Here is a 25,185-nt window from a genome sequence, read left to right as displayed (position 1 = left end):
TCTCCAAAAGAACAGGCACAAAGTCTCTGAGCATATGGGACTTTTTAAAAGGCTCCTTCCAGGACCGGCGAGGGCAGAGCCGAGCTGCTGGTGAGTGTAAAGGCCCTTCTTGCATTTTTAGATACGAGAAAGAAGAGATATGCTGCCGGTGCGGCTATATATCTCTCAATTTCTCCAATTTTATAGTCAGGGCACCTTGAGTAGTCCTGTTGTCTCTCGGTGTCTATGATTCTTTGCCTGACCGTAGCTTTTGCCTGGCTCAATCCCATCATTCCTGGGGTGTGGCCGCTGTTGCATGCTGACAGCTTATAGGAGCCACAGGTGAGAGCTGAGTGCAAGGTGGGGACCAAAGGTGGAAAACTATCCCAGAAGGAGCACAGTGTGTCCCCACCAGAGGTACTACCCCTCCCTTAGCACCCCATACACCCTAGGAGAGGGTTTAGGGCCGCAGTAAAAGCCATGTGAGTGATCAGCAGTGGTGCCTTTTGCGTGGTGCAATGCAACAGCAGCCAATTTAATTCACAGCTGAAGTCCTGGAGGGGGGGGGCAGAATGAGTCAAATCCCTCTTCCCCTTTTCATTCTTGTGAGCGCCTTTCATAACAATAGATTGTCATTGTCTTTAAGAGGAATGCTGGACATGTCTGTCACATAAAGTGTAAATTGCTTATAAGTTGTAATAATAGCATTACTGATCACATCAAAGTGCTTCATGAAATCTTTGCATATCACCCTGTTTGACAGGATGTGATTGTGTTGTAAACACTTTTCTGTCAGGGTTTCTGTCAACAGTCTTAAGATGGACTTGGGAATAGGCAAGGCTATTCCCAAAAATGTGATACAGAGCAGTAGCACTCTTCACAGGGAACCAGGGAAGGGAATTCAAACATGCAGGGAGCATTCATAAAATGGCAAACTAATTTGGCTGCGTAAAGTAGTTCAGAACCATTCCAGATGCAACACTGGCTGCCGCGTTACTTAAAAGCACTTCAGGAGGGAAACAGAATTAAGTTCTAATGCGTCCTGAAGACCAGTGTCAAAAAACAATGCCCTCCCAAAGAAGTCAGCCTTGTCTTTTGTTTGAGATTAGAATACATATTTCTATCAATGGTCTCACCTGAATATAATACTAATAAACCTGAAGCCAGCCATTATTTTTTGAATAATACAATATTAGTAACACAATAAATAATATAAAGAATAAACTGGTCATCAAGGGATCAGGTAGTTTATGTATTTAATATTTTATAAGCCACTTTTCTGCATTTAAAAAAATATCACAATTTTTAACCATTATTTTGAGTGTAACAAAATTAAGTGCACAGTCAATAACATTACTAGGTGAAATGACGCATCAGCTATAGAAAAAAATGAAATTTAGTCTGCCTGAATAAAAATATCATGTCTGATTTAGCTCTGTTCAGACTCAAGATGTATTCCAAAACCACAGCACCACTACTGAGAAGGCCCTGTCCTTGTCAACAATATTTCAGAGGTCAGTGTGCCAGAGAGCACACTGACTCAAGAAGGTTCATATAGAGAAGGCAATTATAGATGGAGGAGGCCCTGAAAATATCTTAGGCTGTTATGCAATTGCTCCTCTCTTTAAATCTAGCCTGTGACTGCCACTCATCTGTCTGGTAGATGTTCTATGCCTAAGAAAAAACAGGAAGAGGGCTCAACTCTGCTCACAGGCATATTTTTGCTTTCTGGCTATTGTGAATTTTGGAGAAGGCATTACAAACTATGTGGGCAAGGCGACAGTTATTTTTCTGTATTACAATTTTCATATGCACCCTTCAACAGGTTCCGAAGTCAGCTTTTAGAAAGCTAAAATGACAACAACAAAAATTGTATAAAAGAGTATAAAAGAGCATATAAAAGCAGCAGAAATAAAAACAAACTCCAAGCAGCATGAGAGTAACACAGTTTGGGAACATAAAAAGGTCTTTTCCTGGTGTTGAAATAACATCCAAGGTAAAAGGTAAAGGACCCCTGGAAGGTTAAGCCCAGACAAAGGCGACTATGGGGTTGCGGCGCTCATCTCGCTTTCAGGCTGAGGGAATCAGTGTTTGTCCACAGACAGCATTTTGGGTCATGTGGCCAGCATTACTAAACCGCTTCTGGCACAACGGAACACCGTGACGGAAACCAGAGCGCATGGAAACGCCGTTTACCTTCCCACCGCAGCGGTACCTATTTATCTACTTGCACTGGCGTGTTTTCGAACTGCTAGGTTGGTAGGAGCTGGGACAGATCAACGGGATCTCACTCTGTCATGGGGATTCAAACCGCTGACCTGCTGATCGGCAAGCCCAAGAGGCTCAGTGGTTTAGACCACAGTACCACCCTCGTCCCCATCATGCATCCACCATCACGCAAGCTTCCCTGTGGGGAGAGCATTCCACACAGCTTTCCAGGGTTGTAAAGACTGTGGAGAGAATAATTGGGTGCACTCTTCCCACCTTGCATCAAACCTACACTTACAGGTGCCATAAGAAAGCTGCAGAGATAGTGCAGAATAGTGCACACCCCGGAAATGATCTCTTTCAGCTTCTGCCTTCTGGAAGAAGGTACAGGGTTATAAAGACTAGGACTAGCCGCCTGAGAAACAGTTTCTATTCAAATGCAATTTTGGTTTTAAACGCAGTGTAAGGTAGCCTTTATGTGAGTATATTGTATTCAGTTAGGGGGTATCAGAGTTTTAGGGGCTAACCAGGCTGGGATAGCTGGGATAGCAGGCTTGTGGGTTTTTGAATGTCTGATGTAGATATTTTCAGTTTCGTTGTTCTATATGGGACAATGACAATAAAGAGTATCGTATCGTAACATCGTGATATATCACCAGCTAAACATTATGAAGGGACGCGGGTGGCGCTGTGGGTTAAACCACAGAGCCTAGGACTTGCCGATCAGAAGGTCGGCGGTTTGAATCCCCATGACAGAGTGACCTCCCGTTGCTCGGTCCCTGCTCCTGCCAACCTAGCAGTTCGAAAGCACGTCTAAGTGCAAGTAGATAAATAGGTACCACTCCAGCGGGAAGGTAAACGGCGTTTCCGTGTGCTGCTCTCGTTCTCCAGAAGCGGCTTAGTCATGCTGGCCACATGACCCAGAAGCTGTACGCCAGCTCCCTCGGCCAGTAAAGCGAGATGAGCGCCACAACGCCAGAATTGGTCACGACTGGACCTAATGGTCAGGGGTCCCTTTACCTTTACCTAAACATTGTGATAGACCAATATATCATGATGTCTGAAATAAGCATGTAGAGGCGACTGAGGTAATGTCCTGCTACTACTTAGGGGTCCAAAACTGATGCATTTTTACTTACGTATAATGTATTGTTCCACCTGCTATTTTATAGTACAGAGCAACAGGGCAGCAGGAATCATGAGAGAAGTGATGGCTGGCATCACGGTTTTTCCCATATCACAGTTTTTTACATAGCACACACACATATTGATATTATCGCCATGTCAAATATTATGAAACCATTATCACGATGATAATAATAATAATGATAAAAAAATAAATTCTATTTATACCCCGCCCTCCCCAGCCGAAACTCAGGGCTCAGGGCGGCTAACACCAAGTATGAAACAATTGATTAAAATACAACTTAAAAACAAGATTAAAATACAACATTAAAATGCAGCCTCATTTCAGTAGAACTCAAATCAAAAAACTTTTTGGGGATGAAAACGTCAAATCTTTACCAAGGCCTACTGTCCAGACTGGTCCTACGTGGGCCAGAAAAAAACAGTCAGGGAAGTCCCCAATTAGGAGTTCCATCATAGAAGGAAAAAGGAAAGGGGGAGGGATGCAGACTTCAAACCGATTTTGGACGATGTATTGATATGTTGCCCAGACCTACCACCATCCTGTTCTCATGGTGGTCGTCCAGAATCTTGTGGGAAACTAGCGAGCAGAACATGAGCGCACAAGAGCACTCGCTCATCTCCCATGGTTTGCAGCCACTGGTATTCAGAAGTATTGCTTTAGAGACAGAGCACAGCCATCATGGCTAGTAGCCATTGATAGCCTTCTCCATGAATTTGTCTAATTGTCTTTGAAAGCCATCCATGTTGGGGGCCATCACTGCGTCCTCGGGGAGAAGTGATGTGGGTGGCTCTGTGGTCTAAGCCACTGAGCCTCTTGGGCTTGCCGTTCCATTGCACCAGAAGCGGTTTAGTCATGCTGGCCACATGACCCGGAAAGCTGTCTATGGACAAATGCCGGCTCCTTCAGCCTGAAAGCAAGATGAGTGCCGCAACCTCAAAGTCAAATTGAACTGGACTTAACCGTCCAGGGGTCCTTTACCTTTTTACGTACCTTGGGGAGAGAATCCCATAGTTTGACTACGCCCTGCTAGGATGTGTTGAATTTTTTTTACCTTTCAAATTCCCAAAATAAGGGATGCTAAAAAGTTGCAACGTGACTTGGGAATTCAAAAGAGATTTGGGTTAAATTAATATAATTCAGTTTTGCTCGGTAAATAACTACATCAAAAACACCGACTTTTTTAAATTTTTGAGGAATTTCCAGTCATTTTAAACTTGTCTTATTATTCTTTTAAAATTGCATAAAAATAATTAAAAACATTTGCCTAGTATTTGCAGTAACGTATATATAAATATTTTATTATTTCTATATTATAGTATTTTATATTGTATATTACAATTACACACACATAATTCACTAATGTTGTGCTGTAGTTGTATCTGCTTCTTTGGTAGGTTGAATAATCTTTTATCAGTGTGTTAAAAATTACTTGTCTGCCAGTGCTAATACTACGGCCATCCTAACGGGTGGGAATTGACCTACAATGGCTTCTTCAAGACTGGGGACATTCATTCACGCATATGAGCCACCTAATTGGAACTGGCAGAGAGTTGTTGCCCTTTGAACTCCCAACTCTGCCAGATGGCCGGTTCTGTTGGATCACATCAGATTGGCTTGCCAGATCTGTCTGAGAAGCTAAAAAGCAGAAACAGCCAGAAGACTTGCTGAATCTGCTGCTTTGCCAGCCATTCAAGCGCTCAGCATGGCAGCAGAATGTGAGTTCAAGCCACACATTGGGCAAAAAGGCTCCTGCACAGCAGGGGGCTGGACTAGATGACCCTCGTGGGCCCTTCCAACTCTACGATTCTTCAGGTTGCAGCAAAAGACGCGTTTATCTAGTCTACCTCTTTCCAGCCCAAATCCAGCACTCAACTGAATGCAATAACAAATGCCCGCCTGAAACCCGGAAGACTCACTGCTGACCAGATGGAGCAGTGTTCTTCCTTTTGTTGTTATTTAGTCATTTAGTTGTGTCTGACTCTTCGTGACCCCCTGGACCAAAGCACGCCAGGCACCCCTGTCTTCCACTGCCTCCCGCAGTTTGGTCAAACTCATGCTGGTAGCTTCGAGAACACTGTCCAACCATCTCGTCCTCTGTCATCCCCTTCTCCTTGCGCCCTCCATCTTTCCCAACTTCAGGGTCTTTTTTCCAGGGAGTCTTCTCTTCTCATGAGGTGGCCAAAGTCTTGGAGCCTCAGCTTCAGGATCTGTCCTTCCAGTTAGCACTCAGGGCTGATTTCCTTCAGAATGGAGAGCTTTGATCTTCTTGAAGTCCATGGGACTCTCAAGAGTCTCCTCCAGCACCAGAATTCAAAAGCATCCATTCTTCGGCGACCAGCCTTCTTGATGGTCCAGCTCTCACCTCCATACATCACTCCATCCTTTCGCCCCTGGTCAAATCCTGGCTCTCTCCAGTGACCTCGACACGCAACTCTCCCGCTTCCGCCCTGGGGGCCAAAACAAAACCCCAAAAGCATCAGAGAATCGGAAGCTGAGATTTCATGCTCCCGTCTAATAATTAAGGCAGGTCTGGGAGAGCACCGTCGAAGTATGCAGATGAAGTAGGGCGCTGATTGGCTGCCGGGCGGGGGAGTGTCTCTTTCGGCGGCCAAGAGAAGCTCCGGCGTGAGCGCCTATTGGCTCGCCGAGCTGGGCCGGCAACAATGGAGGGCGTGGCCAGGGCCCGAGGGACCGCCCCCTCCGGCCGCCTATAAAGCGCGCGGGGCAGCAGCGCGGCTCCTGCTGCAGCAGAAGTCGTTCTCCGGGCGCCGGCGGGAGAGGCTCATTGACGCGGACGCTCCCCCGGCTGGGCCGTCGATCCTCGCTCCGCACGCTCCGTCCAGCGCTCCGGAGGAAAGGGGTCTCCCCGAGCCGAAGCCGGCCATGTGAGTAGCCGGGCTGGGTGGTGGGTGAGGGAGCCCGCCCTGCCCTGCTGCGGTCCGTCCTGCGCTGCGCTGCCGCCTTCCCCTGCGCGGCTGCGGCACCTGCCGAGTTGCGCATTGCAGCACCCGCTCCCGCCCCCGCCCCCGATCTCCTTCCCGCCGTCCGTTCCCGGCTGCCCGGGGCTGAAGTCAGATGGGGCGCCGGTGGCGCAGCATCCCGCCCCAGGTGGCCGCGGCTCTCCGGCCAGCTGCGCTTTTCTCCTTTATTTTTTGCCTGCAGCAGTTGCCCTGCTCTCCCCTCTGTCTCCCGTGTCCCGCAGCATCGCTTCCCATTCGAAACATTGGCTGCTCGTAGCGAAGCGAAGGGCGGCTCCGTTGTGTGTGTGGGCTAGGAAAAAGGGAACAGATGCGCGGGGATGGCTATGGGGGGCTTTTTCGCACGTGACGGCGCCTGCACGTGTGAATGTAAATATGCGGGAACGGTCGAAAGGACGGTGGTCAAGCCAATGCGGGTTTTGCGGTTGGGATAAAGCAGAAAGTCGCCAAAACCTTTGGGTTGGGTGTCATGTGTGACCGAGGCGGCTCTGCCTGGCATGTGCCACTAGGGGCGGGGGAAGGGAGTGCGGAAACCGCCTTTGCATGAGCTTGTGTGTGGAGGAATCCGTCAGAGCTCAGCAAAATTATATTAAGCTGACCCTAGAGATCTGGGTAGCAGATATTGAGGGATGGGAGAGAAGAGAGACCTGTGGTTTTGAGACAGAAGGGTGACTTAGAGTAGAAGCACTCAGTTTTGTCTCTGCTTTCCTTTGGACTTCTGCAACTATGAAGTCTTTGGTCTCCGGTGAAAGCATGCCTCCATCCATGTCCTTTTATCTGTGGGCCAACCAATGGCTGCCCAGTGGTGCTGCCTCAAACACCTTGTGGCAGATTGTGCTAGACTAGTCATTGGTCCAGTATATCCTGGTGCCTTCGTTCCATGCCCACAGTTGCCATGCAAAAAACCCAGCCTTTCTCTCAGAACTGGGGCTTAACTGCTAGTTCCCCTGACCTCTCCTCTCTCGCTGCAGGAAGGAATTATTATGGCAGCAAAAACCCAAGGATATTGGTAGCAAATTTCTCCCGTGGCAAAAAACAACGGTCCAGCCTTGTGACACAGCAGTTATTTTGTGTTTGCCCACACCTTAACAGACCTGGGAGCTTGCTGGGTTTTCCTGGATGCTGAAGAAGCTGTTTGACCTTGTTTGCTGCGACGTTTGCTCTGGCGGTGTAATCGCAGCCACAGTATTACAGAGCACTTCACACATCCACATCCTAGGAAGCCTTACAGCAGCCTTGTAAGGGAGGCCAGTCCTCCCATATTGCAGGTTGAGGATGCTTAGGCGGACAGTGGCTTGCCTACAACTGCCTAGGCTGTTGCTGAGGTTTCGTCCTGGGCTCATAGCTCATACTTGCCCATGATACCAGCTGTGTCGCCCTGATTTTATCCCTCATGGACAGGTGTCCCTGGCAGGTCACAAACCAGTTGAGGAGCAGTAAGATCTCACAGCATTGTTGCTTATTATCAGCTGTTTGTATTCTTGATTTCTATCTCACTTGGCGTGTTTAGCTTCAGTTGCAATCTCTGTAGCATTTCCTAGCTTAAGAGCATTAGATGAGCCACACTAGATCAGGCCAGCGGTAACCCAGCCACATGCATCTGGGAAGTTGTAAGAAGGGTATAGAGGCAAAGGTTCCTGCCTCTGTTTGTCCCCTAGCAAGCTGGTCTTGAGAGAGATGTTTCCTATGAGCATAGAGGTCTACTTTGGCTGTCATGGCATGTGGATGTGGAGATCTGTCTTCTAAGCCAGAAATGGGGAACCTGTGGTCTTCCAGATGTAGATTAGCGAATTGTGTAGATCCATCTCAGTCAGCATAGCCAGTAGTTAGGCATCATGGGAGTTGTAGTCTTACAACTGTTGAAGGACCACAGGTTCCCCATCTGTGCTCCAAGCCATCTAAACTAGTGGTCTTCACTGCGGCTTGTACAACCCTTTGCTTGAAGTTCTTCTTGGGTGACCTTGAGTTCCATGGCTGGACGAAGAGAAAAGCTTCTCTCTTCTGTGCGCAATCATCTCATGTTTTGAGTCTTTCTTTTGGCTTAAGGAAAAGCAGTTGGGTGCTCTTCACTTTCCTTCATGGGGAAAGTAGCCCAACTCTTTGATCATTTTTGGTTACCCTCTTCTGTGTCTTTTCCAGCTTTAGAATGCCCTTGGCTGCCTTCTGTTCTGCTAGGAATACAACATATAGAATCATAGAATCATAGAGTTGGAAGAGACCACAAGGGCCATCGAGTCCAACCCCCTGCCAAGCAGGAAACCCCATCAGAGCACTCCTGACATATGGTTGTCAAGCCTCTGCTTAAAGACCTCCAAAGAAGGAGACTCCACCACACTCCTTGGCAGCAAATTCCACTGTCGAACAGCTCTTACTGTCAGGAAGTTCTTCCTAATGTTTAGGTGGAATCTTCTTTCTTGTAGTTTGGATCCATTGCTCCGTGTCCGCTTCTCTGGAGCAGCAGAAAACAACCTTTCTCCCTCCTCTATGTGACATCCTTTTATATATTTGAACATGGCTATCATATCACCCCTTAACCTCCTCTTCTCCAGGCTAAACATGCCCAGCTCTCTTAGCCGTTCCTCATAAGGCATCGTTTCCAGGCCTTATGGGGCTGTCGTTTCTAGTTGCAGTTTAGTTGCTTATCTCTGTGGCTGAGGGCCCCAATGTGGGTATCTGGGTGTCCTCAGCCACGCCCTTGGCGCCCACCAAGGCACATTGCCTCTCCAAGTTTCCAAATTTTTAATGTTTTTTTTCCTGGGTGGGGGTATTGTTTGGGGGACTTTCCTGCTTTTGTGGGGTGTTTCCTGCTTTCTTCTGTCTGCGTCTTATCTGTTGGGAGGGGTGTGTTAATCTTTTGCTTGATTGGGGGCGATGGGAATGTTCTGAGCACCAGCAGTTTTTCTTTTGTGGTGCCCACAGCAGTCATTTAGCCTCTCCAGAAGTGCCCGTATTCCCCCAAAGGTTGGGGACATCTCTTCGGGGCGAGCACCAGACACGTGTGACCACTTCTCTCCCCCCCCCCAAATAATATTTATTATTTTCAGTAGATAAACATAGTATAGAAAAAAAGATTAACATAAAGACAAGCAATAAATAAAAGAAAAAGAGAAAAGAGAAAAAAGATACATACAGCATATTACCACTTAATTAATTAAAATTAAGTACCATCCATCTTCATAAACATAGTAATTGACTTCCTCGAATCTCTTCCATCCAAATTTCTTAGTAATTATATGTAGCAGTTTCCAATATCAGTGTTTCAAAAGACCATATCACAGTCTTAATCATATTACATAGCTTTCCTTATTGTACATTTTCTTATTTATAAATTTAATTCCATTTTAATCCTAGGCCTAATTGTTTCTTTCAAGTGGTTACATATCTTTAATATTAGTGTGACCACTTCTTGCACCTAATATGCCTCCACAGGTCTGATCCAGCTCAGCAACCAGGGACGGGGCAAGAAGGGGAAGAAAATGCTGGAGGCCCCCCTGGAGCACCCCCAAATTTGACCAGCAATCGCCGCCTGCAACAGACCCAAGCGCAGGTGGAAGAAGTAAGTTGCTTAACCTCCTGAGCTGTTCTCGTTGGGTCTTCATGCTTTCTTCGTTTCCAGGTGAATTCAGCTGTCCCTTTTCTTCTCTCTCTCCCCCCTCCCCTGCCTCCATCCCTCTCATTCAGGTGGTGGATATTATGCGTGTGAATGTGGACAAAGTCTTGGAGCGAGACCAGAAGCTATCGGAATTAGATGAAAGAGCAGATGCGCTCCAAGCTGGTGCTCAAGTATTCGAAAGCAGTGCAGCAGCGCTCAAGAGAAAGTATTGGTGGAAGAACTGTAAGGTGAGCTTTGGAGGGAGGGGGAGCACACAGAAATTTTACACTGGTAGATTGAGACAACAGTCACAGTCCTATTGTGCTGCTGTTCCCTGAACTGGAGGGGGAGGGCCCATCTACTGGAAGTAGAATGAATGCTCTGAGATTCCAGGTTCAGTGCCTAGAATTTCCAGAGAAAATATATGTATGGGTAGCAGGGCCGGGGAATAAAAAAATCTGTGCCTGACACTAGAGAGTTGCTGGTAGTTGTAATAAAAGGTAAAGGGACCCCTGACCATTAGGTCCAGTCGTGACTGACTCTGGGGTTATGGCGCTCATCTCGCTTTACTGGCCGAGGGAGCCAGCGTACAGCTTCCAGGTCATGTGGCCAGCATGACTAAGCCGCTTCTGGCGAATCAGAGCAGTGCACGGAAATGCCATTTACCTTCCCACCTGAGTGGTACCTATATATCTACTTGTACTTTGACGTGCTTTCGAACTGCTAGGTTGGCAGGAGCAGGGACCGAGCAATGGGAGCTTACCCCGTCGCAGGGATTCGAACCGCCGACCTTCTGATTGGCAAGTCCTAGGTTCTGTGGTTTAACCCACAGCGCCACTCGCGTCCCTGGCAGCTATAATAGACCAGCCTTAATCAACCTGATGTTCTCCCTGATGTTCTGGGCTCCTAGCTCTCTTCAGCCCCAGCTAGCAGATCCAGTGCTTGGGATGATGGGTACTTACAGTGCTGGGGGGGGGGTGGCACCAGGTTGGTGGTAAGAGGCACTGGACTTTGCGGACGTGCGGTCTCACTTGGTACGAGGCATTTTTTAAAATGCCCACCTTAGTGAGGGTGCTGTGTTGGTGAAGAATGTGTGAGCTCATGGTGACTCTTCTCCCCAGATGATGATCATGCTGGGAGTGATCTGTGCCATTGTGGTCATCGCAATTGCACGTAAGTACCAAGGGGGAGCCAGGGGGGACTGGGCTTCTGACCCCTCCCTGAGCACCGGATAAACAGCACCGGCCTGTGGGTGTGAAAAACTCTACCTGCTACCTCTCTCCTCTGAGTGATGCTGAAGACCAGCAGATCTGTGACCCTGGTGCCTTCTAGGATAATGGGGTTGTTTTGCCTGCTGGATGAGGGCAGAGGCAGGACAAATAAGGGTGGGCCTTTCTTTCCTTGGATGTTCAGCCTGTGTTCAGTGTGGGAGGCTTGGTGTAACATGCCCTCTTGTTCTCTCCCCTCTCTTCCTTCTGTTGCTTCCTGTCCCCAGTCTACTTTTTTACCTGAGAATGTGGTCCCTTCCCCCCTCCCTCCCCAGTCTGCAGCCTCCTTTCCCCATCTCCCTTTCCAGTCCCAGGTGTTCCTCCTCCCTCCTCCTCCTCCTTTCCTTTCCTTTCTCCCTTCATTCTGGCTTAGTCATCAGTTTTCCTTTTGGTTCTGTTTGCCTTCCATACGAGACTTTAACGCACTGTTTCCAGATTTGAGTTGATTCCCCCTTCACAGCTGCTGCTGCTGCATCAGCCTCTGAGCAGGCCACCTCGCCTTGGAAGGTGGCAGCGGGACGAGAGGAGGAAATGTGTGGGGTGGTTGAGTGACGCTCGCGGGTTTGAGGCCTACTCTAGGTGTCCGCTTCTCTTGGACCTCTCTTGCCGTGTGTTTGCTTTGGGACAGCATTACTTACATCTCTACGGGTGGCGGGAGGAGAGAGGAGGGGCGAGCCCCCCCCCAGCACCAGGGAGAAGATTTGGATATTGTGACCCCAGGATAGTGTTCCCTTAATGTGAGGCATAAGCTCATGGTGTTTGCTCTGTCTGCAGAAATTCTGGTCCTATGAAGACGGGACATCTCTTTGCAATCCTCGAGCAACACTTGGCCTCATGAACCCTAGCAGGAAAGATGTTGGTTTGATCCAGTCTCCTCTGCTCCGGGGAGCAAGCGCACCGTTCCTGGAGGCTTGCATTCCCAGGATAGTCAGAAGTAGGGTCAGATATGCGCATCTTGCAGTTCTGTGGCCATGTGGTTTGCTGGAACACTCCGGCACTTAGATGGAGCTTGCTATTCAAACAGCAAGTCCCAGACTACTTGCTGCTTAGCTGGATCCCAAGTCCTGCTGCAAAACAGTAGCAGCATGTCCTTCTTTGCCCCTTAGGGAGTCGTAGAAGGGTTTCCTTCTAAAAAGCAGGCCTGCTGTGCAATGACAGACCTGAATTCTTATCTAGTTTTTAGGCTTCTTGGGTCAGAGGTGGTTACGCAGAATGCCAGTGTTTCCAGGGACCGCTTGAATGCAGATTCACATACATGCCTTTCATCACTCCTGTTTTTGGCCATCACTTAATGATGCTCCCAGTGGTGAGCATGTGTGTATGAATTCATGCTTATTTTGCCACCTGACATGCTATGGAGGTGCTGTATTGATCCTGATTGGAAGAGAAGCCCAGTGCAAATGGGTTTTAAATCTGCTTTAGAGTGGGTTCAGCCATGCCTGCCAGTTGAAGACACAGGAAGTGGCATAGCTATGAAGCACAATCACAGAGAGGGGTGGGAAAGAGAGAGGCGTTTGGGTGTCCCAATATGGCTCCAATCAGAGTTTGGCCAGAAAGAGAACAGTGTGGAAGGGTGGAAGGAGATATAGAGACTGCAATGCTCTAGGACAGGAATGGTCAACTCGCGACTGGGGGCTCCATTGCGGCCTCGGACAAAGCAATATGATCTGGGCCCTTCAATGTTTTAACCCAGGAATACTCTCCCCATAGCATGCTGTGAAGGTGCTGACTTTTTGCATGCCCACTGCCACGCACCAGCATTTCATTTGCAGAGCCCATCTCCTTGATCTCCCCCCACCTCCCCCCACCTCGGGGGATGCTTAGAGGAGAACAGGAACGCCGAAGCTCTCTGCTGGTTTGGATAAACCTCTCCTGTCTCAGCGGAGCTGTGCTGGCGGAAGCGCAACATACCTGAAGAGGATCCGGGGTCCGTGTTTTGTGATGCTGCTGTCGCTTTGGGGAGGAAACACAGTAAGGTGTTTAAAGAGGCCTCTTGATCTCTTCCGGACAAGATCTTGGTTTTGATCTGCTGCCGTCTGTATTGAGAGGAAAGCCCTCCCGGCTGCTTTCTTTTGCTTTCCTTGTCTGTTCTCATGGATGTTGTATGTTTTGCCTCTCTCTCTCTCTCTCTCCCCCCCCAGCCCCCTTGTTACCTCTCCACTTGCTCCATCTCTTTATGCATGGGCAAAAAAGTTTACCCCCCCTCCCCTAGGCCCTCTGTGCCTAAAGCAAGGGACTTTCTTTCTCTATGCAGAGGACTTCAGCCGCTTTCTCACGCACGTGTGGTTTCTGTCTTTGTAAGGAACACAGCCGTAATATTTTTTCCCTCTGGCATGTGTCGATTTACCAGCTCATGTACTCTTTAATCTCCGCCAACAAACACTCCTCTGCCACCCAAAACGAGTCTGCGTCCTCTGTCTTGAGTGTTAGCGAGAAGGGGGTTGCTGCTTTTAAAGTGGGAAGGGAGAAGAACCCAGGTACAGAGGTACCTTGGTTCTCGAACGGCTTGGCTCCCAAACGCCGCAAACCCGGAAGTAAGTGTTTCGGTTTGTGAATGTTTTCCGGAAGCCGAACATCCGACGCGGCTTTCTCGTGAGTGCAGGAAGCCGCACCTTGGTTTTCGGAGTCAAACGGACTCCTGGAACGGATTAAGTTCAAGAACCAAGGTACCACTGTACTTAAGACGTAGGCCATAGCACCCCCTGGAAAGGTACCCTACCTTTAACGCTGTAGATCGTAGGTGAAGAATGTAGCACCTAGACAGGAGCAGGAGATCTTGCAGGACTAGTTTACAGCACAGCCAGGTCCACGTCCCTGCCTGCCTGTAGCAGCCATGCTGTGCTCATGCAGATCCTTTGCTCAGTAAGACTGCGGTCAAACCTGCACCCTGGTAGAAGGAACCTGCATATGCAGCCTAGCTGGTGTTTGCGTGGTTCTCTCTCATGCTTTGCACTTGTGGGTGGAGCACGTTTGTCAAGAGGTTGGCCACAGCTGGTGTCGACTCTTCCATCATGAAGGGCTTATGAGCAGCCAGCAGAGGCCGGAAGGCTTGCTATAGTGAGAAATGGCCTAAGCTAGGGCAGCTCCTGACTGGGACCTCAGATAGCCATACCGTGCTTTGTTCCTCCTTGTCCTGCCTTCCCTTATCTTAACTGGCATAATGCACCTTCTGTTTCCTTTGCATAAATGAGCTAAATTCACTGAAACCATCAATATGAGCAGAATAAAGTGTGTCAAGATAAACCAAACACCTGGCCATGTAATTTTCCTAATCGGGATCCCTTTCTGGCACCGTGGAAGTTAAGTCTTGTAGAACGACCACCTGGGATGCTGCAGTTTAGAGGTCTGAGCAGGAAAGCCCAGACTAGACAATGTGGATGCTGGAAGGGGGGGGGGTGAGAATCAGCAGTGGTCCCTCACTCTGTGAAAAATGAGGCTCTTTCCCCTGAAGTGACACGTAGGAGGCCAAACCACATCTCCTGCATGAGACGAGAGGAGACCTAAACACAACGTTTATGCTATCAGGGCAGAGTCTTGGGTACAAGTGTAACTCGAAGTAGTGGAAGAAGCTCCATTTGCACTACATAATTGGTAACTTAATTTTTGTACCATGTCTGTTCAAAGAAGAAAACCAGGCTGTTGCAGAAGGAAATGAGAAAAGCACTTCAATGATGTTATGCCATATGCCACAACTCATGCCATTGCCATCCTTGTAGTATGTTGACCACGTCTGGCAGACATCTAGCTTCCACCATCCTTGACCATTGGGCCTTACTGCGTAGGGGTTGAAAGAAGTTGTCAAATGACACTTGGAGGCTTCCCCGGTGCTGGTGCTGCTGATGACATGGAAGTCGCACGTGAAGGTCCTACACAGCAGACATGTAACATAAATGTATACATTTGAGGGTACAAAAATCTAGGCAATGCAGTTGTACCATGGTTGACTAATGCCTTGCGAGTCAAACGTTTTGGATCCTGAATGCCGCAACCCCGGAAGTGAGTGTTCCAGTTTGCGAACGTTCTTTGGAACCCGAACATCCGGTGCGGCTTCCGATTGGCTGCAGGAGCTTCCTGCAGCCAATCGGAAGCTGCACCTTGGTTTCCGAATGTTTGGAAGTGGAGCAGACTTCCGGAATGTCTTCCAAGGTACGACTGTACTTTGTCCCTGTCACATAGATATTGTGGCCTATGAAAATAGGACTGTTTCCTGCGTACTTGCATTGTTCGTGGTCTTACTCAAAGGATTGCTGCCTAAATCCCCTCCTCTCATTATCACATGTTGCTGAAGGATCTTCTGTCTCTGCTGTAGGATGTATTCGTTTTCTCTACAATCTGTCCTGATTTAAATGCAAGGAGTGTGTTTGTTTTGCTACAGATGACGCTGGAAAAGCAGAACTGTCCTACAATATATTAAACAGCTCGATGTCACGATCCCTAGCTGCAGTGTATGAAATGGCAGGTTCCATCTTAGTGTGGGCATGTTTAGCAAATCCAAGCAGCATCTGACCTTGGGCAATTATTTAAATACTGGAGTGATGGAGGATAGGGCTGGGAAAACGACAACTTGCAGTATGCTAGCATACCCAAATAGTTGATTTTTTTTTCTGGTAAGTCACCATCGCTATCTCATAATTGGATTATGTGCATGGAATCCTGTGATCATTGTAACTACGCAGCCTCCTGCTGAAATGCTGAATACATCACCAAGAAGATACATTAGGGTTGGTTGACAAAAACCAGGTGTTTTTTTAATAATAAAAAAAGTACAGGAGAAATGGAATCTGCTCAGTGGGTTCCTTGTGCTGTGTTGGCTCCTGCAGTTGTTCAAGAGCAGCTGAAGTAGGTATAGGATCACCAAAGGGATCTCTAAAACATCCTTTTCAACTACCGGGGGTGGGTGGGTAGTTTGCAACAAATGTATGTGTGCCAGGGTCCCAAGTTGTCTACCTGCAATCTGTTGTGGTGCTGTCAGTACAGCAGCAAGCAAGCAGTAAATACCTTGAGGCAGTAAATACTTTGCAACGCCAGAGGGAGCCCTGGCGGAAGAGCAGGACACCTGCTTGCGAATACGGGAAAGAAATAACGCAGAACACTGAAACTTACGTCTTCCTGCAGCTTGCATTGCTTGGACAGTGCAGTTTTCTGTGGGTAGGAAGCACTAGTCTTTTAAAATCGGAGGGGCTGTCTGAGAATATCCTTGCCTTCCTTGGCTCTGCAGGACAAATGCAGGTGCAAGACCAGGACTGGTGAGAGCGCAAGCAGAGGGGATGTAAGCTCACCTTCCCTTTATTGCAACTGTGGGGAACATGGGAGCCTTGCAGATGCTCTTGGCTTGCAGCCATCCCTGGCTACGGACATTGCTGGCTGGGACTGATGAGGGCTGTAAGTGGGAGGGGCTGCAATTTAATTGTAGAGCCGAAATGCAGGCTGTTCCAGTTTCAATTCCAAGCGTTTCCTGCTAGGGCTGGGAAGTGTCACTGTCAGTCAGTAGACAGATCCAGTGGTCTGAGTGTATAAAACAGCTCCCTGCATGGTCCACCAAACAGCTGACGGGCTGCAGGTTCTTTACCTCTGACTTGTACCGTTATGTACACTTAATGTTCATGTTTGTGTGTGTACACACACACACACACACACACACACACACACCCTCTTGAATCCAGACCTGTTTTCCTAATGCCTCTGCACCCATTCTGTTCTTTGTTTGCATCACACTATTAGAAATGGGGAAAGGGTGCTGAAGTTCATCCTCCTGGCTTCTAGGAGTTACATTGTGCACTTACATCAGTGTTTCCCAAACCTGGGTCTTCAGCTGATTTTGGACCACAACTCCCATCATCCCTGACTTGCTAGCTAGTAGTCCCCAAACAGCTGGAGACCCATGTTTGGGAAAACACAGAACACAAGCATGTTGTGAGCAAAAGCACCTCCCACCCATTAGAATAGTGATGAGGCCAAGATCCAAGCAGGGCCCAGATTCTTGCTGAACTCCAGATCCTCAGGGGCAGTCTGCAAAGAGGCTGAATGTAAGCAGGCCCCTGAAAGGGATAACACAGCTGGCTTGAGCTCTGGCAGCTTCGGAGCTAACCTTTGGCCTTCTAGATGGTGCTTGGCTACAACTCCCAACATCCCTGACCATCGGCCATGCTGGCTGGGACTGATGGAGTCCCAACAACAGTCAGAGGGCTGCAGGTTAGCCACCCATCATAAGGTACCCTTGGATGTGCTTAATGGATTGAGACTTAACAAATTAATGGGCAGAGTTTGGTAAAAGCAGCACAGTTTGAAGCAATCCCGACTTTGGACACTTCATATTCTTAGAAAGGGACTGTGGCTCATCAACCTGGGAAGGTAGCCCATCTAGGAGAAAGAAAGGTAAAGGTAAAGGGACCCCTGACCATTAGGTCCAGTCGTGGCCGACTCGGGTTGCGGGCTCATCTCGCTTTATTGGCCGAGGGAGCCAACGTACAGCTTCCAGGTCACGTGGCCAGCAGGACTAAGCCACTTCTGGCGAACCAGAGCAGCGCATGGAAATGCCGTTTACCTTCCCCCCGGAGCAGTACCTATCAATCTACTTGCACTTTGACGTGCTTTCAAACTGCTAGGTTGGCAGGAGCTGGGACCGAGGAACGGGAGCTCACCCCGTCGTGTGGATTTGAACCGCCAACCTTCTGATCGACAAGTCCTAGGCTCTGGGGTTTAACCCACAGCGCCGACCCTAATCCTCTGCTGCCTTGTCGGATATCTCTGGGAGAAGAAAAGGCTGAGGAGTAAACCCGACACAAATCCAGAGAGCAGTCCCTAAGTCAGTTGGATGCCACCTTGTATGCTGCCTTCTGGCAAGCCCTCCAACCAACCTGGTGCCAAATACAGTGCTGTGTTTTCCTTTGGACCCCACCAATGAGGTCAAGAGGGAGGTCTGGGCAGCCCAGGACCTCCACACACACTTCCCAGGCTTGCGCCCCAGGGAGGTCTCTTCGGTGCTGCTAACGCACTGGTTGGACTACCCCCCTGGAGGCGCACTCCATGATCTCTCAAGGCCGATGGGTACCAACAACTGATGTTCTAGAACAGGCTTCCTCAACCTCGGCCCTCCAGATGTTTTGAGGCTACAATTCCCATCATCCCTGATCACTGGTCCTGCTAGCTAGGCATCATGGGAGTTGTAGGCCGAAAACATCTGGAGGGCCAAGATTGAGGAAGCCTGGTCTAGAAGATTTACCTTTGAATGGACCAGAACAACATCCCGTGTATGAGATGAGAGAAACTGAAAGAAGTTAGAGCCCCCTAAATATCTGATCCCACAAGGTAGGTTGTTTCCCATTAATGAGGAGGCACACTTCATTGTTCACACTCAAATATTTAATTCACACCTTTTTTTACCAGCTCCTTGGTGTTCCTGCTGTGGTATAACACCATTCAATAGTGTTGTGTGCCTAATCAGGGCTGGGAAGGTAGGTCATGTGATGGTCCTTGGATTCTCCTGAGCTGCAATGGGGCTAGCAGTACCTTCCTTACCTTCTCCCTCCCTCCCTCCCTCCCAGTTGTTTTCCTGATGCTACAGTTGTCACCTTTGCCTGCCTCCCTGTCTGTCTGTGTTGCACGAGGTGTCCCAGCTCTGAGGGACATAGATGGATGCCTCCAACATGGAGAACTTGTTTTTTACAGGCTCTCATTTTAGCCCCTTCCTTGACCCCCCACACTGGGCCTCGCAGTATTGCCACAGTTCTAATACCCGGAGCTCTCGGGTTTACCGCATTTCTGTTCTCAGTTCATATTACACATCCCAACACTGTGCTGCATAATAAAAGGAATCCCCGGGCTCCTAGTTGGATGGAGGAAGATGATGCCAAGGAAGCCTTTGTCTAGCAAGCTTGCAGAAGCGAGGCCCATTTCCTGTCTTTAGGCAGAAAAAATGCGTACATTGCACGGGCGGCAAGACTCCAGCCAAACTGACTCCTGCATCTCTCCAGGTGCAAAGGAATCTGTTGGAAATGGCAGCAATGAAGGCAAAATGGGTAGAGGGTTTTCCCTTGAAGACTGTGCTAATCGTATGTGAGCTGAAGGGGTTGGTTCCTTGTTTTTCATGCTCTCTTTCCTGCTAGACTCTTGTTTATCATGCATACAAAGACCTAGCAGATGCACAGCCTGTTTCTGGTTTGTTCTTTTAGATCAGGGGTCTCCCACCTTTCGGGGCCTGGGAACAACCCATTTCACAGAAGGGAAAAACGGTGATGCTCAGAACTCTTCTGCTCTCCATCAAAACAAACACAACACAGACCCAAAAAGTCCCCCCCCCCAGTAGCCAGAACGTTCTCCACAACCAAACAGCAACAAGAGCCAATCCAAACACCCCAAAACCAAGCAAAGTAAACAAACAAACAAACAAAATACACCAAAGGGAAGGGGGGGGGGGAACCCCAAACAAAACATTTCTGCATGGGCCCAGAGACATTCTGGGGGAAGGGAGGGGTGGGTGGATGATGAGCTTTGTTTTCTACCTGGCCAAATGTCACTCATGGTCAAAACAAACAATTGGGAGGCATGGGCAGATGGCAACTCTGTGTGTGTGTGTGTGTGTGTGTGTGTGTGTGTGTGTCTGAGGGTGCCACATTGGGGACCCCAATTTGAAACAGAAGAAGAAGAGTTTGGATTTGATATCCCACTTTATCACTACCCTAAGGAGTCTCAAAGCGGCTAACATTCTCCTTTCCCTTCCTCCCCCACAACAAACACTCTGTGAGCTGAGTGGGGCTGAGAGACTGGCCCAAGGTCACCCAGCAGCTGCATGTGGAGGAGCGGAGACGCGAACCCGGTTCCCCAGATTACGAGTCTACTGCTCCTAACCACTACACCACAAGTTGCAAAGCAGGTCAGAGAGGGCATTCCAAGCCACTTGGGCCCTATATATATAAGTACTATGACTTCCTTCTGCCAGTAACTTCCCAGGAGACCTTTCGGTCCAATCCTCCTCATGGAAGTATGAGAAGTACAGTGATCTGCTGGCAGTAATGTGCACCTCCATGCTTCAAGAAGGGCTTCTGCAAGCCATTCTGGCCTGGGCCCCTCACTCTGTTCTCCTGAAGGAAACTCTGTACAGGGATAGCGACTCCAGGCTGTTGTAGGATGGTAGCGCTGCAACTTCAGAGGCATGCTGTGGGGCAGCAGATGCAGCATGGGAGCTGGTGTCATGGCTGTTGGGTGTATGGAGGTCAGAAGATTTGTGCAAGTACAGCCGGCGGAAAGTCAGGATGCAGGTGATGGCGACAAAATCCAGAATCAACTCAGCCATCTCTACTACGGAGAGGACCGAGGAACCAAACCACAGGCTCCACTGGCTTCCCAGCTGTGAAAGCAGTGTCACCACCTGCAGAATGAAGATCAAAACGGGGGAATATTTAATTTTTATTTTTTTAAAAAACCATGCTCAAGAAATAAAATTGGCTCCCCAAACATCTTAGCCACTGATAGAGATTGGAAAGGCTGCCATCTTTTCCCTTGGGACTCACCTAGATCACCTGTTCTGTGAACTCCATTTCAGAAGAAATCACAATATCCAGTCTAACTGCAATGAGGAGTAGCTATGTTGCTCCTGCCTCCTGGGGGTTGGAGATGTACTCCAGAACATTTATATTTTAATGTCTACGTATGATCCAAATGTTGACACTTGCGCTTCAAAAATCGAAATTGCTGTTAAACTTTTACAGTCACCTATTTCGATGTATTGAATTGAGGTCCATATACTAAATTACTAAATTAGATGCAGGTCATGTTGGTGTGAAATTTTGACACCATCTACGGTACCACATGCTGTCAAATATTGACTGCTACAGCAAAATCCGGCAGTGACTGTCAACTACTTGCTGAAGTTTTGCAAACCTAGAGAACGCTCACTATCGAAACGTTCACAAAAGATTGGGGATTGTATATGCATTTTTACTCTAGCTCCTGTGCACAGTGCTTAGCCTACTAAAAATGAACTCTCTCAGATGCTGAAAGTGACCAATCTCAAGACTTCTTGCTGGGTAGAGAGATGTGGGGAATAGGATACTTGTCTTGAGACAAGCTAATTTAAGCTTCTTTAGGAAGAGCTCTTTGCAGGGGCTGCTGTTAGCGGGCATGGGGGCAGGGGAATTGTGTCGCTCAGCATATTGGCTGTGAGTCCTGGAAGACCTGCTCCCTGCCTTGCAGGCCTTCTCCCACCTGGCCTGAGAGGGCGGGGCTCAGACTGACTCCAACTACAAAAAACAGCCTGCTGAACAGAATCTTGGACTGGGGTATTGTTTAGGGGAGGTTGTTGCAGTAAATGTTTGTCTCTTTATATTGGATCTTACAATTTATGTGGAAGTTGTTCAGTTTGGTTGTGCTCTTTTTGAGGTTTTATTTATTGTTTATGATTACTTTTGGTATGTTTGTAGTTACACAATTTTTCACATGCTGTAAGCTGCCTTGTAAAAGTAAAGGTAAAGGGACCCCTGACCATTAGGTCCAGTCGTGACCGACTCTGGGGTTGCGGCGCTCATCTCGCTTTATTGGCCGAGGGAGCCAGCGTACAGCTTCCGGGTCATGTGGCCAGCATGACTAAGCCACTTCTGGCGAACCAGAGCAGCGCACGGAAACGCCGTTTACCTTCCCGCCTATTTATCTACTTGCAGTTTGACGTGCTTTCAAACTGCTAGGTTGGCAGGAGCAGGGACTGAGCAACGGGAGCTCACCCCGTCATGGGGATTCGAACTGCCGACCTTCTGATCTGCAAGTCCTAGGCTCTGTGGTTTAACCCACAGCACCACCTGTCCCACACAGCCGCCTTGAGCATGGTAGTAAAGGTAGCAAACAAATAAAATAATTGATTGATGCCAAGGGGTGGGCATTATTCTGGCATATGCCCATGACATTCTAATGAGTACATTCCAAAAAGTGTTGCAGAATGCAGTTACGTTGCTGCTTGGGGCAGAGAACCACATTTTCCCAACAACAAAAATGACACCCCCCCCCGAGAAATAGGGAAGTGCAATGTACCTGAAACAAAAGCACTTATTTGAAAGAAGGAGGCTAGATTCCCATGCAATGAGCAACAATGGGCAGATTTTTATTTCCAGGAACTGACTATCTGGACAGGCCTTAAAGGATGATGGCTTTTTGGTGTCACAGATGGTGGTAGGGGGAGCAGTTGGGAATACGTGACGACGAAGGGAATACATACTGTGAAAGCAGGAGACTCCCCGTTGCTTTTATAATTCCACTCCTCAAAAAATATATTCACTTTGGCAATTCCATTCCTGGCAATACAAAAGGGAAAGTTCTGGCTCAATCAATATCCTACAGCTCAGTCCTACAAATGAGTATTCATCCTATTCAGTGCAATGGGGCTTTTTGCCAGGTAAGTGCCTATAGGATTATAACCTACAAATCTCCCAAAACGCCCACTCCTTCCAAATTCACAACCCCCCATTCCCAGGTCTACGGCATTTCTCTGAACTTTATCTCATAAACTCAAATTAAGCTGCCCCATAACATGCCAAATGTTTTTAAACAATGTGAGCATCTGTTTGGAAGCTATAATTTCCTACTTCACCTCCTGAAACCTGCAATCGATCTGTCTAGGACATGGGTAGGCAAACTAAGGCCCACGGGCCAGATCAGGCCCAATTGCCTTCTGGATCTGGCCCGCGGACTGTCTGGGAATCACTGTGTGGATTGCCAGCACGCACATTCTTTCCCTCTCCCTCCCTCACATGGCGGCGCCTCCTGGCTTCTCCCTGCCCTGCCTAGAGGAGGAAGGGGGCTGGGCTTTGTTGAGCGGCCACCATTTTAAGCAGCCCCTCTCCGGAGCCCTTTTGCGCGCCGCTCATTGTTCTGCCGCCGCTGCCAACCCCTGCCGCTCACAAGACACAGGTAAGCAGCCACAGGGGCTTGTGGTGCTCTTGCATCACCCCCCCCAAATATAGTCCGGCCCCCCACAAGGTCTGAGGGACAGTGGAGCGGCCCCCTGTTGAAAAAGTTTGCTGACCTCTGGTCTAGGGCAGTCAGCAACTTGTGGTTGCTGATAAACAGGACTTGTTGGAGTGTATATTTTTAAAAGTGTGTGTGTGTGTGTGTGTGTGTGTGTGTGTGTGTTTTCAGCGATTACTGTATCTGTAAGCCACATTGAGTGTCTAACATTATGTAGAGGAATGGATTACTACACTGCTTCTTGCACCAGAATCATATAATTGTAGAGTTGGAACGGACCCTGGAGCTCGCCTCTGCTGTTCAGGAATCTCAACACATTGTCCCCAGTCCAATTAATCTCCATAGTTTCAGAAAACATGCATTTAATTCATGCAATCTACCTTAAGCCCTATCCCTAATTAATTTCTTCCTTGATCCTAGAATTCATCACACTCTCCTCTCCCAAGATAGCTTAGCACCCTGTGATCCTCATTGCTTCTCCCTATTTTTCATCGATCGTTACGTCTCCGATGCTGACCTTCTATTCTGACTGTAGGTGGAGCTCTTACCTCTTGGATGTGATGTTGTACTTGTTTTGCCGTGACAACATGTGGAACACCCAGGCCTGAAACGGCACATTTGCAAATTAAAAAAATTTTAAAAATGGAAACAAAAGCTTTATAGGCAGCCCAGAAGCACACAAATGCATGTAACTGACCCCCAGCAAGAAAATAATCCACCTGTCTGTGTGTGTGTGTGTGTGTGTGTGTGTGTGGAATTTATAGCAAATCAGTGTGTGTGGGGAAACTTAGTCTTTCCCCCCACTGTTTCCACTCTGCTTCTTTTCTTTTCTTTTCTAAAAAACTTTTTTATTGAGTTTTACCTTGCCAATTTAAATTCAAACATTAAACATCAACATCATCATTAAGGATTCCCTGAATTCCTCGATTCCCCTCCGCCTTTCCATGGTTACCACTATCAAACTTTTTTCAACTGCTTCACTTATTTTCTCTATTTTTCTTAAATAATCCATTTTTACATTAGTTTTTTAATACGTTACAAGCGTTACTCAAATCCTGCCAAAGGTTTTAGGTGTTTACAGTGTTCTCTTAAACACATTGCAATCCCATTCCTCCTTAAAGTTCTTCTCTTCCTGGTTTCTCGTTTTCTGTTTCCACTGTTTCTGGTTGCTTGCCCCAAGTGGCTGCCAACCCCCTACCCCAGTATGCTCAAAAAGTGAGTTTGATAGAAACGTACTTTTGGACTCCATACTGCAGAGAAAGCCTTCTGATATGGTTTTTCTTTTCTTTTTTTTTTAAAAAAGCTCTGCAGCTCTGCTATATGCATTTCTGAAAAACATGCACCGTATTTTTCGCTCTATAGGACGCACTTTCCCCCCTTCAAAAATGAAGGGAAAATGTGTGTGCATCCTATGGAGCGAATGCAGGCTCCTTGGCTTCAGCGATAGCAACGCGAAGCCTCCAAAGCGCAGAGGAAGCGCTCCCCCGCGCTCCGGAGGCGTCCCGTTGCTTTCGCTGAAGCCGCCTGAAGCCCCCGGAGCGCAGGGAACTCCTGCTGCGCTCCGGGGCCTTCAGGCAGCTATCTGCAAGCCTTCAGAGCGCAGCAGGAGTTCCCACTGCGCTCCGAAGGCTTGCGGATAGCCGCCTGAAGCCTGGAGAGCGAGAGGGGTCGGTGCACACCAATCCCTCTTGCTCTCCAGGCTTCGCTTCGCTGGACAGGCACTGCACAGTTTTCCCTCTCTGCGCAGCGCCCCTTCAGCGAAGTGGGAGGAGAAATGGAAGGGGCTCCGTTTCTTCTGCCACTTCGCTGAAGGGGCGCTGAGCAGAGAGGGGGAGAAATCCCCCCCCGTTCTCCCCTTCCTATGGTCCGATGTGTCCTATAGAGCAGTTGCCCCGTGACAGTTCTTAGGTGTGCATGTGTGTACTCATGGAAGCAGGAAATCATCTCCTTACCTCAGAGACAGCAGAAGGCCATCGTGAATATCCAGCTGACAACTGGTATTCTGTCACCCTAAAGAGAAAAGCACACAATAAGCTTAGAGGCACATTACCAGGGGAC

General features: G+C 48.4%; 2 protein-coding genes across 3 annotated transcripts in view; one reads left to right on the top strand and one right to left on the bottom strand.

The window, feature by feature from the left end:
- Positions 1-5,911: 5,911 nt before the first annotated feature.
- On the top strand, positions 5,912-14,423 carry VAMP1 (vesicle associated membrane protein 1). The gene is made up of 5 exons (XM_080987060.1): positions 5,912-6,222; positions 9,745-9,871; positions 9,997-10,155; positions 11,029-11,080; positions 11,403-14,423. Coding segments are annotated over exons 1-5 (357 nt in total). The 5' UTR covers positions 5,912-6,220; the 3' UTR covers positions 11,420-14,423.
- Positions 14,424-18,515: 4,092 nt separating this feature from the next.
- Positions 18,516-25,185, bottom strand: part of SCNN1A (sodium channel epithelial 1 subunit alpha) — a 28,010-nt gene continuing 21,340 nt past the window's right edge. For both annotated transcript variants that reach the window (XM_080986827.1, XM_080986828.1), the window contains 4 exons: positions 25,080-25,137; positions 23,676-23,731; positions 22,379-22,454; positions 18,516-20,542 (listed from right to left, as the gene is read on the bottom strand). In XM_080986827.1, coding sequence (XP_080842953.1) covers positions 20,243-20,542; positions 22,379-22,454; positions 23,676-23,731; positions 25,080-25,137 — 490 coding nt within the window. In that variant the 3' untranslated portion in view covers positions 18,516-20,242. The remainder of the gene's footprint in view (positions 20,543-22,378; positions 22,455-23,675; positions 23,732-25,079; positions 25,138-25,185) is intronic.

This window comes from Podarcis pityusensis (assembly GCF_964106645.2).
Source record: "Podarcis pityusensis genome assembly, chromosome: 17".
NCBI lineage: Eukaryota > Metazoa > Chordata > Lepidosauria > Squamata > Lacertidae > Podarcis > Podarcis pityusensis.
Note: the sequence above shows the minus strand (reverse complement) of the source record. Positions and strands in the feature narration are given on the sequence as shown.